The sequence below is a fragment of the Phoca vitulina genome, unplaced genomic scaffold (genome assembly GCF_004348235.1).
Source record: "Phoca vitulina isolate PV1807 unplaced genomic scaffold, GSC_HSeal_1.0 scaffold28, whole genome shotgun sequence".
Taxonomy (NCBI): domain Eukaryota; kingdom Metazoa; phylum Chordata; class Mammalia; order Carnivora; family Phocidae; genus Phoca; species Phoca vitulina.
The window spans coordinates 9,579,461-9,597,455 of NW_022589731.1; the positions used below are offsets into that span (position 1 = coordinate 9,579,461).

The 17,995-nt window shown below is 45.0% G+C and overlaps 1 protein-coding gene across 6 annotated transcripts in view; it reads right to left on the bottom strand.

The window, feature by feature from the left end:
• Positions 1–2,445: 2,445 nt before the first annotated feature.
• The window catches only part of GPAM (glycerol-3-phosphate acyltransferase, mitochondrial), a 33,857-nt gene continuing 18,307 nt past the window's right edge, over positions 2,446–17,995 (bottom strand). For all 6 annotated transcript variants that reach the window (XM_032423148.1, XM_032423149.1, XM_032423152.1 and 3 more), the window contains 11 exons: positions 17,880–17,993; positions 16,537–16,622; positions 15,677–15,792; positions 13,774–13,844; positions 12,471–12,735; positions 11,759–11,901; positions 10,371–10,448; positions 9,585–9,725; positions 8,220–8,409; positions 6,951–7,009; positions 2,446–6,278 (listed from right to left, as the gene is read on the bottom strand). In XM_032423148.1, the coding sequence (XP_032279039.1) occupies positions 6,162–6,278; positions 6,951–7,009; positions 8,220–8,409; positions 9,585–9,725; positions 10,371–10,448; positions 11,759–11,901; positions 12,471–12,735; positions 13,774–13,844; positions 15,677–15,792; positions 16,537–16,622; positions 17,880–17,993 (1,380 nt within the window). In that variant the 3' untranslated portion in view covers positions 2,446–6,161. The remainder of the gene's footprint in view (positions 6,279–6,950; positions 7,010–8,219; positions 8,410–9,584; positions 9,726–10,370; positions 10,449–11,758; positions 11,902–12,470; positions 12,736–13,773; positions 13,845–15,676; positions 15,793–16,536; positions 16,623–17,879; positions 17,994–17,995) is intronic.

The window sequence follows — 17,995 nt, forward strand, 5'->3', positions numbered from 1 at the left end:
GTGCCTTCACTGAGCGCTTATAAAACACAATGCTGAGGATCACAGCCCGCTGGCAACATGACCTTGCCTCAGTTTCCTCTGAGGGTCTTGAGGACCACCACCAAGTGACCAGCATGGTGCCTGACACACAGGATACTAAAAATACTATCATATGATCCTTCACAAACTGGCCCTTGTACACTAAGGGCAAAGAGACACCAAAGAAAGAGGCAGACCACTCCAGATGGGTAGGTGGCAGCCGTAAACAAGCAAGGGAAGTTACTTATGAGGCTTGTCCTGGGCGGTGGCAAGACAAGTAGATCTCCACCCCGGAACCTTAAAAGTTCACTGAGAGACCTTCACCAGGTTCCGTCACAGAAGCCCTCCAGATGATCTGAACAACTCCTTCCTCTCTCAGCACTACCTCCTTGAAATGGCTGCTAGGGCCGAAATAGTAGGCGAAATGTACAGGGGAGAGGTGAGGCGCCTCCCATTGCCCTGGTCCAGCCTGTGGGAGGTCACGTTCTCTGGATAACCTCCTCCCACACCTATGGCAATCACTGCTGAGTTCTGGCTCTGCACCATGACGGATACACGATAAATGGCAGCCAGTTTTAGCCATCTTCAACCTCGGAGGCTCTCCTCCTGCTCAACTCTGTGCAAGCAAAGGGACCATGGCAGGCAAATGGGTGTCTAGGTATAGGATCAGCCCACCAATAAAGAACCCAAAAGGAAGCAAGGGGAAAGGTTATCTACATCTGCTCTTGCCTTATGTAGGCATGTCACTTCTACGAAGTTCTCTATCTTGGCTATTTAGTTAAGGACTTTAAAAGGTGTTCGAGGGGGTCTCTGTATGGATTCTTTTCTTTCTAATCTTCAACTGTCCTGCAATGGGAAGGTGGCAAGACGTTTTCCCAGAAAGCTAGAAATTGAGCTTGTGCACTTATTCTCATCACTCCCTGCCAGAAGCTTTGGTCCTAGTACCAAGGCCACTGACAGGTGCAACCCTGGCTTGTTTTGACATACCCTTTCCTCGATGTGGGCATAGCAATGAGCCCGACATCAAAGGCTGACTCAGATGCCCACCACCTGCGTGGTTAAACATTACCCAGTGGTCCTCATCAAAGCTTTGCTTTGAGACCTCATCCCTGCTTAACTCAGATGAGCAAGGTCAACCTTCTTCCAACAACGGATTGCCCTCTGGCTCCTGGAAGGGGCATCTAGAACTGTGCTTTCATAGCCACTGTCTCCCAGGCCAGAAGGCACGAACTGGCTGCTGACAAGACAGAAAGGGCCCAGCAAGCCAGTGTACATGATCACATCGTTTGTTGCACTGACATATGAAAATTGGGTTCCTTCTTATAAAAATAGATTTCAGACAAAATTGATTTTTTTAACTCAGAGACTGCAGCAACAATACCAGGACCATCTGATAAGTGGTGGGAGGCAAGGAAGAGCTGGAGAAGGTGGAGTTCTGATGGAGACAGAAGACCAGAGGGCCAAGGAAGCTAGAAGGGCAGAAGCAGCATCTCACTGAGAGGCCAGGCTGCAGTATGGACATCGCAGGGGCTGTGGACAACAACCAGGAAAACGCCTTCGTATCTGCTGAGGGACATAGGAATTTCACTAGATGTGTGTGTAGAGAAGACAGACTGCCAGTTGTTAAAAAACGGAATAAACAGGACTAAAATGAGTGGGCAGAACGGAACATTAAGAGATTAGCCTTCAAAATGAACATCCACTTAGAGTGAGTGGTTGTAAAAAATGGAATTTTGTATGATAAAGGGAAGGTCACATTTGGCCGCAGCAAGAGAGTTGCTAATGCAAAGAAAGAAATGAATGCACCAGAGGGCAAGGACATAGTCCTGGCAACAATCTTCCAGAGCAAACCAGAGGGGGGAAAGTGCAAAGTTCAGATAGAGGGTCTGGTGGAGAACAGATGGGATGGTCTTGAATGTCAGGTTCACAGCCATGTTATGTACCCAAACGACATGGGCAGCATGGCCAGGCACCTGTTCGCTCCCTTTCCAGAGGGCACACTCTTCTTGAGAAGGCTGCATTTGTGTGATTTCAAAGGAGCCACAGAAAATAGTGCTGTAAGAAAATACTTGCCTTACTTGTCAAAAAAGTCAACTAATATTTTTTGGGCGACTATTATGAACTGGTGGGAAAAAAGCTAACACTTCAGTACATAAAAATAGGAGATAAGCACCAAGTTTAAAGGAATCTTGACAGAAACTCCAAGTATATCTCTGTAATGTGAATATTTACTAAGGAGAGCAAATGCTTGATCAAATTTGGAGAGCTATGGATCAGTAATAAAACCATGCACTGCAGGCTCATACATTTATGTAAGATTATTTCCTATAAGCATTTTAATAAAGTTATGTAAAGTCAAACAAGAACAATTGTTTGTCTAATGAATTATGTCAGGAACTTTTAACTACAAATGCAAGACATCAAGAATATATTCATTTTTGATTTATTAAAACAAAACTACACTTCTGTGCTTCTTACAATACATTAACAGGCATAAAAATCAATCAACATTTCCAAATAAGTTTCGCTCACAAAATCACTCAGTATTATTTCACAGTACTTTATAGTAATTCTTTTTACAATTTAACATTTCTTTGTACAACAGGAAAATAACACCTTCCATCAAGGCATTTCAGAGCTTTAGATGTTTAGAAATAAAGTCAAAATTCTTTCAAATGCAATCATTAGTTTGTATTAAACTAGAACGCCAGATGCCAAGTCTCAAGTTCCTAAAAAGAGTGTTTTAAAAAACAGATTTACATCCAAATTAAGTCTTATAAACTTCAATGATTGGTCTTACCATTTCTAAACACTAGAACTATCTGTGGATAAAAATCTGCATTCGGTTGTGCAGTATTTTCTTCTAGATCTGAATTAAAACCTTAATTATTTACCCCAGTTAATCCTTGTGTTAATTTTATTACTTTCAGGGAAAAACCCAGGATCATGGACGGCTGATCTCTCCATCAAAGGAAAGAGACCTGACCGCCTATATTAGTTTTCTGTGCTTATCGTCTCGGGGGGGCGGGGGGGTGGGCACACATCCACTAACTGTAACAGGTGATTGTACAAAATGCATGCAAGTTCTGCCTCCATGTCATCTCGTATTGTTTTGTCCCCTTAAAAAACTACCTAACGTAGTGTTTTCCAAAATGTTTTCCATGGCATACTAGTGAGAGGCTCATAGGGATACCAAGGGGGACAGAGGTCCTGGACTGACAACAGTGTGGAAATGCTGGGTTAAACAGGCTTGGGACTGGCACGCCCTGAGCCCACGCCATGCCAGAGTGCACTGTTGAGTTTCTAAAAAAGAGGATCCACGTACACATTTATCGTACCAGCGACATGTCTTCTACAAAACACCTATGAACATCTCTCAGAGCACAGAGATTGCATGAAGAACCATGGGAAATGCTTTTCCCCTTCAGGTGCCTAGAAGTTCCACAATCTGAGTTCACATTCATGGCAATCCCTGATGTATTTTCTCCACTCATCCTCGTGACTTCGAGAGACTGAACAGATCTGAGAAGGAAGACCTGGGAGTACTTTCCCTGTTACTACTAGTTCTATGCATCTCACACAAGTTCCTTCCCTTTGCTTTTCTTGAAATTAAGGGAGCAAAAAATCCTTCCTCTTTTCTGAAATCACTTAGGACATTCTCGGTTGGAAAGCGTGCAGATTCATATTGCCTATTATTGGATTTTGTTTTTTAATTTGACTCACAGTCTTCCCCTGGAGGGCATGCATTTCAGTTTTAGAGAAATGCAGTAGAGTAAACTGTAATAAATTATTTACAAGCACCTAGTTTGTATCATCTTACATGGAAGCCATTCGCTTTTGGAAAACAGTGAGAATAAATCTTTAAGCAAAAACAGTGCTATCTGGAAGCCTGACTGTGATGACATATGTTTGTTTTTCAGTAATGAGGCACTGAAGAATGAGTTGTGCTAAAATTAACCCCAGGTCAGCTTGTCTGGATGAGCATAACTTTGGTTGAGATTTTTCTTCCTTAAAAAAGGTTTTCAAAGCACCAGTTAATTACAAAAAGCATGCATATTTATTCTCACAGTGAGTTAAGTTGCGAGAGAGCTAGCAAATCATACATTGCATTCCCCAAAGCATCTGATGATATTTCTAGAAAACAACTGAAAAGGAAGATGAAGCCAGGGCAGCCACTGTGCCCTGCTCAGGCTGACTCGGCAGCAGCGCTTAGCGGAAGCCACGGGCGGGGCAGTCCCAACCTTGACTTTCCAGGTAACTGAGAGAGTGCTCGGGCAATCCTTGATCTATAATTGAGAGAGAGAATGAGCAAGACTAGTGCAGTGACTGCCCGCCTGGAAAAGGAACACCCACGGGGATAACGAAGTCTCCCTGGGTGTCCCCCACGTGCAGGGCTCCGGCCAACAGAAGAACTGCTCCTCTGTCCCCGTTAGTGCAAGGAGCGCCACCACGCGGAGACCCTGTCCACGCCGGAGCCGCGATAACACTGACAATGGCTTAAGGGTACATGAATTCCTATAGAGAATAGAGAGATCTTAAACATGGAATTTGAGAAGACTGGAAAAAGCTCACAACAGCACAGCATTATTGCTATGAGTTTCAAACGAGATCTTTCATACGACGTGAAGTACCGATCAGTCCCCCTCCTTCTCCCGACACACACAGGACATTCATGGGCTACCATTAGTGTTTCAAGTCCAAGCTTATAAAAGTACAAACTTAATTCTCAGTACTTTCAAATTCAAAGTCTATATGCAATATTCATCAGGAAAAATTCCTAATTCCATAATACCATGGAGAGAAGGAACAACAAGCTGTTAGAAAATGTTTTAATATCACATGATCTTTATGAAATCACCATAATTATCACAATGAACAGTTATGCTCCCTCCTCATAAGAAGGCACCTACCCATTATGAACAGACAATTTTTCATAATAACCACTACGTGACATCAGGGTTTAGGCATATAACCCATACATATTTGTTAAAAACCATGGTTTTTCCTCACAGCTAAAAGTCCGTAACTGCCTCCAACCACGGAGCAGTCCACTGGGCTCCCACATATACGGCACATGGGTTGTACCCCACACAACCTGAGCGGGCACCAGTCACGTGGACCGGGTGCCGTGCACAAGCTGCACACAGTACATGAGAGCCCGGGGTCAGCAGCCTCCAGCCGCAGCACCCTCCGCTCACACAGTCTATCAGGCCAAGCTAATCATTAGGACGGTTGCTGTTTGGCTGGAGAATCTCCAAGAAACAGCTGTACCTGGGAGAGGCAGGTGCCACCTGAGGGCTGGGAAGGGGTACAGACATAAAACAGGAATCGTTCCTAAATACTTGCTGGTCATTTAAAACTCAATGGCACTTTTTTATATGAGCAAAAGTTCAAAGTCAGTGTTCTGGCCAAGTTTACCTTGAATTTTGCCGGCCAAATTTATCTCCTGATGTCGACTTTTTGATCACATTAGCCCTATTTCTGACCTAAACTAATATTGTGTTTTCATGTAGCTCTTCAAACACTTTCTAAATCTGACCGCAAAGGACAGCACAGTGATACCTGGGTGTGATATAGATCAGCCCATTCATTTGTAAAGCACTTTGGGATGAAAGGTGTCCCCTTTAAAATTTAGCTACTATTGACAAAGATAAAACTGAAAAAACAAAAACAAAACAGTGAACAGATGACTCAATTATGTTTAAAGGAAGCATTAACCATTAATCAGAAAATATACCGACAAATTATCCGACAGTATTAAGAATACTATATAAGATTCGGTTCTAGAATGAATCTACATTTTTGTGCCCATCACAGTAATTTAGTCCTTAACGGTTATACTTAAAAGGGAAATCTTTAATAAACTCCAGAATAACTTTCTGAGATTTCACTGTGTCATCTACTGACGATGAATTGCAAGCAGAAGCCGGGGGGCCCCCAAGCGTCACGCGGAGGCTGCCGTGTCATCTCGGAGTAGGGGTTAGCACAGCCCCGTGGAGGGGAAGGCACTTGTCTTCCAGCACGTCACAGCAGGACAGGCCAAGCCCGCCCACACGCCGGCACCTTCAGCTCTCGAGCCAGAGGCTGGAGCCTACGAGGGACTCGTCCGATGCCCTCCACTTGCCAGAGGTGCCAGGAGTAACCTACAGCACCACAAAACTCAGAATGTACTCGAGGAGCTTCTGCCGGTTGCACTGAGGTAGAAACGTGCTGCTGAGTTCTAAAACAGACACTCTCTTTTGTTTGGTCTCTTTGAAAACCTAGAGAGAAAGTTAAAATTAAAGACAAACCAAAACAAGGAGATATTTCTGCCACCAACCCTGACTGTGTCCTAGACCCCAAAAGGCAGTCAAGGCACGTAAAACTGTATCCTGGCTTTAAGTGAACAGACATGTGGGTGCTCACGAGCAGGGTTAGGGACGCAGGGGTGGTGTTTTTATGAGTAGAGTCCAATCAGCGTATTGTACTTTAAAATCTGTGTTAGAACAAAGTCACAAAGAGTCCCTTACAAAGGCCATTAGTACCTCCATGGAACTCCCGTCCCATAGGACACATGGAGTACAATACACTGGAGGAAACTTCCAGCAATACTGGTAGAAATACAGTAAATGAAAATCATACGACATAACTAACATCCCTGCCGAAAACTGCAGTAGCATGTCGAAACACACTGCCACCTGTTATATGTAAATGGTTTGGGGATGAAGGTGAAAACCAGGAAAATTCTGGAACATTCAAATAAATCTGTACTGATGGGCCTCACCTTCAACATGCCCGTCCCCTTTCCAATCCCCAGAAATGTGCTCATGATCAGCCCAGCAGAAACTGCTTTTCTCAGGGCCCGCCCCAAATGCAGGTGGCTCAAACAGACGAGATCTGAGCAGAGCGAGAAGGTAACACACGCCTTCCTACCATAAGCGGTGGGGACTCACCCCAATATCCTTAAACATTTTCACAGCATTCTTCACGAGGCAGTAAGTGGCGCTCTCAGCTGCAGGGAAAGCATAAGACCTTGTCAAAAGCTGATGCCCGGCAAACACGTAAACCCCAACATCTACAGTAACAAAGTGTGGGAGGCCCTGGATAGGGTTTGAGCAAGTCGGCAGACTCGGGTCCAGCTTCACTCCTGCCACCGGCAACCTGGGAGGTCTCACAGGACTTGCTGTTTCTTTAAACCTATTCTGTCATCTTTTAAGTCAAAAAAGAGCAAGAAGAAAAGAGAGACAGAAAGAGGAAGGGAGGGAACGAGAGAAAGGAAGAGAAGGAGAAACACCTACAACATCCATCTCGGCGGGTTTTTGAGAGAAGCGAACAAGACAGCGGGTAGAAATTCTGTTCAACTGCACAGTGATGCACAGATGAGTCCTGTAACAGTGGAACCAGAAAGAGCACAAATCTTGAGGTCGGAAAAAGAGTGCTGAACCCACGTGTGCCCATTAACTGGCTATGTGATCTACGATAGTTTCCTCATCTATAAAGTGGGTGACTATCTCCAGATATCTACCTATCTGGAGAGAAATATAGAACCATATAGGTCTACATGGATATGGAGAGATGTCTAGAGAGAAATTATCTCTAGAGCCCGTCTGGCTCTAAAAAGTCTGGATTCCAAGCAGTTCTGGTCCTAAGCCATCACTGTATAAAACACTGCTCCCACCCCAGTCGCACCTCTTATCACGACCAAGCAAGGGCCGGAGGTGGAGCCCCAGAAACACGCCGCAGCCGGAGTGCAGACGGGCACCCCCCGCCCCCAGGAACCACCGGCGGGGCCCACGGAGGCTCTGACAGGCAACACTACGCCTACACGCAGACAGGTTCGCGCCGACGCCTTCAAACACACTCATGGCAGCCCCAGTCACGGCAGCTCTCAAGTGCAGACACCCAACTATCCCTCAGTGATGGGCATGAATAAAATGCAGTGGATATTTATATGCGGGAATACTATAAAGCAACAAGAATAAACAAACAACCACATGCACGAACACGTAGGACTCTCACTTATGTTAAGTGAAAAAAGCCACACACAAGAGTATAGAACTGTATCGTCCCATTTATAGAACATCCCGAAACAGACAACAGGAATCTATGAAGTCAGAAGTCAGGAAAATTTTGCATTTCTTCCCTACGGTCTACAAGTAGCAGATTCCTGTCATCAAAAAAGGCAGAGCTTTTAAAAGAAGCCGAAGCAGCGACAGGCCTACCATATACGGCAACACTTCTTTCCGTTCTGGTGATCAGGTATTTGTGCAACTTTTGCAGGTACTCAGGCTCGGGAACCGGGCCACTGAAGTTGTGGATGAAGATGGCGGCGGAGCTGTAGGCCTCCAGTGAAGGCCCGAGGAGCCTCTGCAAGAAGGTGACGAACTGCTGGTGCTCCTTGGACTGGCTCACCTGGGAGTGCAAGAGCGGGGGATGAGACCACGGAGAAGGGGGGAGAACAAGCAAGCTGACACAGCAACTTCCGCAGAGGCCGGACCTGGGGCAGACGGAAGCAGCCCGCCACTCCATGGGCACAGGCCCTCTGCTGAAAAGGACTCTGGCTTTGAAATGGGCCCTGTACTGGGGTCATTGTTTTCTACAGTATCTGAGGTTTGCATTTACTGGACAGCTGCCTGGAAGAAACTGGCATACTTGACTGACATATCGTCACCACTGAGCATAGCTGGTCCCCAGGCTGGACCCCCCCGCCCTGGGTTTCGCTCAAGTGTGAAAGAGGGCACATGGCAAGACGCCAAGGTCACCTCAGTCCTCCCCGGCCCTCACTTCCTGCCACCCCACGTGGCCTCTGGCCCACATTCTGGCACAGTGGGGAGTGGCGGTCGTGGTGTGGGGTGCCGGGTGGCAGAGGGGTCTCTCACTGCCCCATCTCACAGCTGATCGCACCCAAAAAGGCCAGGCGGACTCTCCAGAAGTCACACGTCCTGACTGTGTGTGTGTAAATCAGGGGTGTTCTAGAGTAATCCATTTAAGGTATTAGGAAAAAATGGGTCATTATTAACTTATAAAATTACAAATCAGGGACAATCTATCTTTTAAACATCTAAAGTTTCTCCTATGATGAGATTTGTTTTAATTGAAGGCAAAGGGCTCAAGGTAAGAAATTTGGGGAGGACTGGCAAGACTGAGCAGCACTCCGAAAGAGCCACCGGGCGTGGCAGCTGAGGAGTGATCCCTCCACCATCCTGGGCCCGCGCTGCCTGGTCTTGCTGGTGACTAAACACAGTCCTGCCTCTTCAGGAGGGAACGCAGGTGTGGGCAAATAGGTTTGCACCCTGGGCATTGTGAGGAGAGGGTCAGGAAGGGTCTCACTCACGATGTTCATCTTCCCGAATTTGCACTTTTGCTTCCTTTTCTGTTACCTGCACCCAAACTGAGCAATTGGGGGTATTCGCTCACCTCTAACATTTGAGTGTCTTTATTAGGCAGAAAGGGCCACAGCTGGTTTATGGATGCCAGAAATGGGAATAAGTCAGCGGAGGCTCAGTTTCTAAGAACCTCATTAACTAGGGGCAACAAAAACCTCAACTCCTCCCTGTAACGTCCACCAGAATTCTTCACCGAAGTACCTTCAGGTAGCAATCTCGCTGCTCCTCACCAAAATCACTGTCTTCGTCTTCTTCATCACTTCTCCAAGACAAAGGCTCAGGAAGTTTCTTGTCCCACTGCTGCTCAGCAAGACCAGGACTAATATCTTCCTGGTCATCTTGCTATGCCAAAGAGATGGCGAACAGGAAATAAACATGCATGGGCACACGGACATCTGCGTGTGCCTGGACGGCAGGCCAGCAGCCCCTCTCCCTGCCTCCCTACTCCTCTCCGTTAGCCACTGAGTGTCAACCCACCTCCGGCTCCAAACTCGGAGTCACTCGGGAGACAGTGGGGAAGGAAAGAAGGAAAGGAGGAAAGGAAGAGGCAGCGGGGGGAAGCTACCAGACAGAGCAAATAAAGATATCCTCACCCCCTCTAAACTAATACCTACTTTCCCAGGCCATACCCACTACACTAAATCGACAAAAATTAAAATCTCAAAAGAGAAAAATGTGTGCGTGCAAGCTACAAGCAGGCGCATATGTGAAGCGTCTCCTCTTGGAATGAAAACTTCCAGGTATCATGGAGTCAAGATATGTTCTAGACAACACCAGTTACACAAAAGAAACCAAAATATTAAAAACAATCCCAAAAGATGTTTTACTCTCCCTATTCTTACTCTTCTCTTCATGTGGACTTGACTACATATCAAACGTAATTACTGTCTAAAATAATCGGTTATAACACTGGTTAAAATAATTGGTAGAAAAGATAAGGAAGAGCAAACTAAATAAAGGCAAACGAAGGAAAGCCATTCCTCTTACCTCTGCCACTACGAGAATGCCATACTGGATAAACCTTCCTACTGTTTCATGGCAAATCTGGTAAAACGTCTGGCAGGGCTGAAAAGAAAAGGCATTTAAATATGAAAGTCACTGACCTTTTTTTTTTTTTTTTTTTTAAAGATTTTATTTATTTGAGAGAGGAAAAAAAGCACAAGTGGGGCCAGGGAGGGGCAGAGAGAGAGGGGGAGAAGCAGGCTCCCTGCTGAGCAGGGAGCCCAACATGGGGCTCAATCCCAGGACCCTGGGATCATGACCCGAGTCGAAGGCAGACTCTTAACTGACTGAGCCACCCGGATGCCTCATCACTGACCTTTTTATAGACAGAAAACACTGTACAAAGTAACTGCCAAATGCTTCCAATATCAACTACCTCGTCCTACTGGGCAAGTCCTAAGATTCCCAACGCCCACCCTCTTGATAAACGCATGGTCAAGGGCAATGCCCAAGAAAAGCCCTCATTCTGTGTCTGGCAGAGCACCCAGTGAGTGGGTGGAGCCAGTCCTCAGAAGCGCTGCTCGTCAGGCCCCTCCCACCGATTTCTTGTCCATCATAAGACAATTTCCCTGCAAATGCACCTTACGGTAAACGCTGTACAGAGAGGTGGTGGAGGAGACAAATATTCAAATAACTCAAAAATGACCCAGGAAAAGGACACAGTCAATCTTGGGAGTTCTATCCCCCCCATCCCATCCCGCCCTGACCCCCAAGGTTCATGCAAAACAGATTCCCCAACAGGGCGACAATATACCATATGCAAAGAACGCTGTGGAGGGCCATACTCAGAATGCAAGTACACACAAATGTCCCAGGACACATTCAGATGAGTGAGAGTATTAGACTTTAAATAGAATAGGGATACTATTTGTTGATGATTTTGAGGAAAAAGGATCTATTGCTGAATACCTATGCCTCATTATGAATGTAAAAGTGCTTGAATATAACATAAATGCTCATCAGTCCTGCTGGGTCGTAGTTTTCCCATTTGTAAAATGCCAGGGGTTGAAGAGACGATTTTTAAGATTGTCTTTGGCTCTTACGTTCTGGGCATACTAATTATTTATAAGCCTCTGACCCAGTGCCTTATGTACAATAAGAGCTCAGTAACTTTGGCTCTGACTCGTGGAGAATGTGGAGCTATCTGTCCCATCACGCCTCACAACTACATCAAGGGTTCACTGGAGCAGTGACCCCAACAGCCAACAAAGTTAGCAAACAACATATTGGCCTGAGAGTCACTGAGACTCAGGAGTAGAATGTAAAGCTTCAGTAACAGACCAAACATTCCCTGAGAGAAAAACAAAGGTGCTTATGTTTTCATAAAAATTCTCCAGAGAAAGACAACGGGCGGCACTAAGGAGCCCACTTACGAGCGACACGGTGCCTTCGTTCGAGAGCAGGTAGCACAGGCTGGAGGCCTTCCGCACCAGCTGCTCCTGGCTGATCAAGCTGGGGGGCGGCCCCGCAGGCCCTCCCGAGCCCCTCTTGTTCAGAACTGCGTAAAGGCTGCAGGCTAAGGAGAGAAAAGCATCACTGAGGCCGGCCGCCTTACAGCTCCAAGAAAAACTTCAACTGGCTCGGAAAACTTGGATTACCTTAATAGATTGTGAACACATCAAAAAGAATTACCTGCATTCACTGGAGAAAAATGTAACTAAATGTCTTCAGGATTCACTCCTCATGATTCCATGTGATCCTAACTCCATCTAAGCCCTCCCCTCAGGGGCTTTGGTCCCTCCTGCTCTCCTTCTCCTCTGTTCCCTCTTCATACCCTACACTCACTTTACTGCCATGTGCACTTTCTCGCCTCACTCAGATTTCCAGCTCCTGATAGCCAAACACCTTCCCTCTCCTCCTCAGTAATAAGTGTAATACTATGCAAACAGTAATTCAGTAACTACTCATTGACTACTAAATGTAAAAAATAAGCTATAGTGATATAGCGGATTACATTTTTATTTGAAAACTAAAAATATAGCAACACATCCCCTCCAACAATGGGCTACGATCTAAATCAACAGACACCACCATGTGCTTTAGGCTCTTTTCCCTCCCACGAAGCTACTTCAGGGCAGGCCGTACCTATGATGGCCTCCATGATGAAGACATGGAGCACGCCATTGCTGTAGAAGTTGAGTTCAAAGACTGATGGGACAGTTGTGCTGGGGGTAATAAAAAACTCATCGTTCCTGCTGGTGTGGGTGATCGTGACACAATTTCCCAGCAGCTGTATGGCATGCATGACTACATCTTCAGAGTTTCCTGAGAAGCCCAGGTCAAAATCACGAGCCAGGACTTCCTCCTTCATCACAAAGAAGTCCTCCACCAATGTGGAGAGATCAATGCCCTGGAGAAACAGACAGAAATGGTCTCGCAACAGTGGAAAACCTACCTCCCAAAAGGCCAAGAGGCATTCTGAGGATTTTATGTCTTGCCTTGGCTTTCCTGCAGCCTGCTGTTGGCACAGAGAGAAAAAGGGCCAGAATATTAGGACACAGGATGTCAGAAAACTGGTGAAAAAGGTGGTCCTCCATAAGGTCAAGATATTCACATCCAGAGAGAATGCTCTGGTCACAACACATGACAGGAGCATGTAAGATCACAAAGGGCAGAAGAAGCCATCTAAAAGAAGTGCTTAAGTTTTAAGCAGTAATTCCCCTCGTTTTATTTATTTATTTTTTTAACAATTTTATTTATTTATTTGAGAGAGAGAGCTAGAGAGCAGAAGCAGGGAGAGGGAGAAGCTGACTCCCCGCTGAGCTGGGAGTCTGTGTGGGGCTCAATCCCAGGACCCCTGTGATCATGACCTGAACCAAAGGCAGACACTTAACCGACTGAGCCACCTAGTTGGCGCCCCAATTTCCCTCATTTTAAGTATTTAAATATTTATCTGACAACTACTTAGTTGGTGTTTACATGTGTGTGTACATACATGTATGTATGTATATGTGTGTATATATACACACACACACACACGTAGGCACTATGTTTGGTGTTGAGAACATGACTGTGAATGGCACAGACGCGGTCTTTTCCATCACAGCACTTAGACAAGTGCATAAAGGGAACGTGGCCCTAAATATAAGTCAAACAGCTGTCATCAGCTGTCAGAACACTTATGGCACGTCAACGCAATAGGCCTTATTTACGTGAACTATACACTCAAATGTCCTACTGCTGTCTACGTTACGCAGTCTCGGAGTTTTTTTCACGTAGACGTCTTCCTCCGTCGGATCTGGAAGCCCCCATGGGCTAGGTGGCTTATGTTACTGCTTATCTCAGAAGCACAAGCAGGACTGGGCCATGTCCGCTCGCGAACAAGCTCTGAAAGCTGAGACGGCATCCGCACGCTTCCCCCCGAGCACAGGGGACGCCGCAGACGTACCTGCCTGTGTCTGTAGAGGAGCAGGCAGGCCACGATGTGCGTGGACATAATGGCACAGGACTTGCTAGCCGCTGGAAGGCAAACACAGAGCTTTAGTTCCCTTTCTTCAATAACGCTCAAAGTCTCCAGAAGTACCTACATCTTAAATAGGAGTATTTACAACTATAAACACCTCTACACCTACCACAGTTCCTGTAACTAGAATTTACCGAAGGGAAAGGACAACACTGTACCACGTTCTGGCCAACAGTCCTCATTAGAGATCACTGGTATCGTGTGACAGCATTCAGCCTAAGACAGCTCCACTTTCCAAACAGGCCAGTGGAATTTAGTTACTGAATGGCCAAGAGACACCTTCATGGAAGGCAGTAGAAGACCCAGAGTAGAAGCCTGCTCTGGCAGCCCTACAAGGGTCTTCCACTTCCGTGCTTCTGGACGTGCTCCTGGCTCCAGGCTCTGGTGGGTACACCTCACTGCTCTCTCCTGCGGGCAGAGTCACCATCACCTGAGACCAGGGGCGTGGCAGGAGAAGGGACAGTCGGTCTGAAGTCAGAAAATCTGCACTCAAATCTAATTCCTACACTGCCTCATTTCATAACTGGGGGAAATTACTTCAACCCCCGTGCCGCGGCTTCCTCACTGGTAAGATGAAAATGCTGCCTCATTCACTGGGCTGAGGAGGAAAGGACCAGGCCCGAGGTACGGAGGGAGAGGACAAAAGACATTTGAGAATGACTGTAGTCCATAACCCAATACCCGGAATTTGTAGAAAATTATAATCATATAAATCAAATATGAGAACATCTACGGAAGAATCTGAAATAAACACACCGTGTGTGAATTTTCTGAGATGATAATGAATTCATGTACACTTCACTCACAGTCAGTGTTGTCTCCAGTGTTTAAAAAATGAAAAAAAGTACCAAGTACCATATTCATAGCCATTAAAAAGAATATTTATACAGAGTTTTTTAAAAACATAAATAAATATGTGTGTTATTAATGGAAAACAGTGCAATACAAAATCGTAAAAAAATATTTTGAGAGACCAGACAGCCACATCCCTGGTTGTCTGGGTAGACACACACAAACAGATGTGCGCACGAAGAACACCCCGACCTCCCGTGAAGCAGGACCAGGAGCTGGAGCGGCGGGAGCGAGAGGAGGCGAGGAAGTCCCCACGACGGTGTCGCCAGCAAATGCTGAGAGTCTGGCCTGCCTAGGAGTGAGGCTCAGGGAATGGCAAGGAGAGCCCCCTGGGCTGCGCACCGAGGGCCTAGCCACTACCACTGCCACAGGGCTCTGAAGCAGATCCTACAGCAGGACACACGTGGCATTTGGGACTTCGAGAAGGCTAATCCTGCACACGACTCACTCTGCTCTGGCTCACTCCCACTTGAATTCCCTGCGCGCAGCTCTGCCACCCAGACGAGCGTAAGCTCAGGCAGAACTGCTAATTCTTCAATTTGTATTCCCCACAGCTAAAACAAAGCTTTACGCATACATAACAGCCCCTCAATATTTGCTGGATAAAAATAATCATGGTGTCAGCAGGAAAAGGGACATGCAACTATAAACCTGAACGCCATCCCACTAATTAGTTCAAAGAAACAAATTCATGAACAAAAGAGACAATAAATCATTTTGACAGTACTGTTTTTTAAAAAGCGTGACACCTACCATATGAGCACCTACTAATTCTCAGGCACCCTGTCTGATGTTTTACTCGATTACTTCAAATCCCCCTGGCATCACCTTCTAATAACTCTCCATCACCACCTGTGTAGTAGGTAACAGCACCAGAAGGAGAACCCAACTCCAGCAGATTCCAAAACCGGTGCAGTGTGCCCTGCACCATGCTGAGTCTGAACTGCAGAATGAAAGGGTTTGGTATTGTACTTACTGAAGAGAACGTGCTCAGCCAGATTTGCAATCAGTCTTCTTCGGAAGGATTCATCTGTTACATTTCTGGACTCATTAATGGATGTGTCTGCACCTTCATCAGCAGCATCACTGGGTCTGAAAAGATTGTTTTTTAATTAGACTCTATAACTACACTCTCTTATCTCTCTTATAAGCAAACTATCTAGAATTAAGGTATAAATGTCTTAAATACTTTCAATCCTACATATTCTAAATTTAAACCACAAATAGATTATTTCTATGCATTGTTTTCCCCCATAATATACCTTATTATATTTAATACAGTCTCCTGACCAAAAGATTTTATTGAGTTATGACTAAATAATCTATTGGTACATCACCTCCAAAATCCACTGGCCGAAAAAACTGCATAAAGCAAGATACCTCATTTTAAAACATTTCTAAAATTTTGACACCTGAACACATTAGGGGAGGGGCTTAATATTTAATTTCTCTTAGTTACAATTCACCCTGAATTCTGGACAATGTACATAGGAAAACTCTTTTATACACTGCACTTACACACAATATGCATAACCTAAGCTACTACCAAAAGGAATTCAGTTCCAACATTCAAAAGCATAAATCAAATAAGAACTCCTACCTGATTCACACAATCAAAAAGATGTCATAACGCAAATAATCAAAAACCTCCAGACTAGTATGAAAATGTGTCACTTCACTATCCTTTATCAGACCAAGAGAAAAGTTACCCAAAGCGAGGAAGTGACAATGAGAACGTGCACATACTTCATACACTTAATCTATTTTTCTGTGCAATGCCAGAAATAACAGATATTTGATAGTGTAGACAGTACAAAAAGTTTCCACAAATCTTACCTTAAAGGAAGTATAGCTGGTAACAACGCTTGCTCCAGAGAAAGTGAAGCAGATACAGGTTTCTGACTTTGGCTTTCTAAATATTCCTGGGGGGCGGGGGGGGGGGGGGGGGGAGTACAACACAGTCATTAACTCGTTGTCTTGCTTACATAAACATATATAAAATATAGTTTGATCTTCAAAAAGTAAAAAGGGAGTACTTTATAAAATGAGCCATGCTACAGAGCAGGAGAAGTACTTTCCATATCCTAAACTACCTTCAGAAGCGCAGGACGACTCCTAGAATTTTGGCAAGCATGAAATCTAAGGCCTGATGATACAAAGGATGGGACAATGATGCTTAAGCAAAATTATGCATTTTTTAATTTTTAAAAATTTTTTTAAGTAGACTCCACGCCCAATGTGGGGTTTGAACTCACGACCCCAATATCAAGAGCTGCCAGGCACCCCTTAAACAGAATTATTTAAAAGTTAAACACTTAACTTTTCTCACATCGACACAAAATACCTGACATTCCCAATATTATTATTAGTAATGATCAACCCAACCATGCTTTTTAAAGGAAATCTGACAACCTGAGGGTTACATAATATTCAAAAGAACCTCAATCCAAAAGCAAATCATAACAACATAGAGAAATTGTGCAATAGTTTTGAAAAAGATAAAGTGGTAAGAAATGACAAGGCTCCTCAAAGTGGAAAGCACATAAGGCCAGAAAGCATCTAGCCTAGCAGTTAGGTTCTTTAAAGTAAAACTAAGAATGGAACAAAAGGAAAAGTAGGACCTCTGCTCCTTATCCCTGGGCTCCCGATTCCCTTACTCATCCTGCTCCTTCTCCACCAATTCAAAAATCTTAGGAATTTAAAACTGCCAGGACCTCGGGACCCACCAGTGCCAGGCTTCTGCGTGAGAATGGCACTTTCCCTTTGAATGTGTGCGTGCTGGATTCCACTCAGGAGAACATCATCCTAGACTGTCAATTTTACCCAGATTTTAGGGGTAGATTTTGCAAAATTTCCTCTAAAGGCAATTTTAAAATATAAAATACCAACATATATTATATGAAGCAACAAACAGAATTCTCATGAACTAAAAAAGAAACAGTAGCAATAAATGTTGACCCTGGCATCTCCCGAAGATAAGATATTTACTATCCTCTGTCAACAGGCATACTTTGGTAGGAAAATTTAGGAAATGCCATTCTTGACCTAGTCTTCATTTTCCAAGAGAAGAAACCGAGGTGACACGGAGAGGAGGCTGCAGAGGCAGGACCAGAGCCCACATCTTCCAACACAGAGCCACACCAATGCTTTAACACTGCGTCATTCCAACAGATACTCACCTTTAAGGAAAATGGTTGTGCAAAATCCACTCTGACACATCCATAGTTTTTTCGTAACATTCTGATAACTCCTCTAGCTACACTCCAAAGGCTCTCATTCTTCTTAGGTTTTCCCT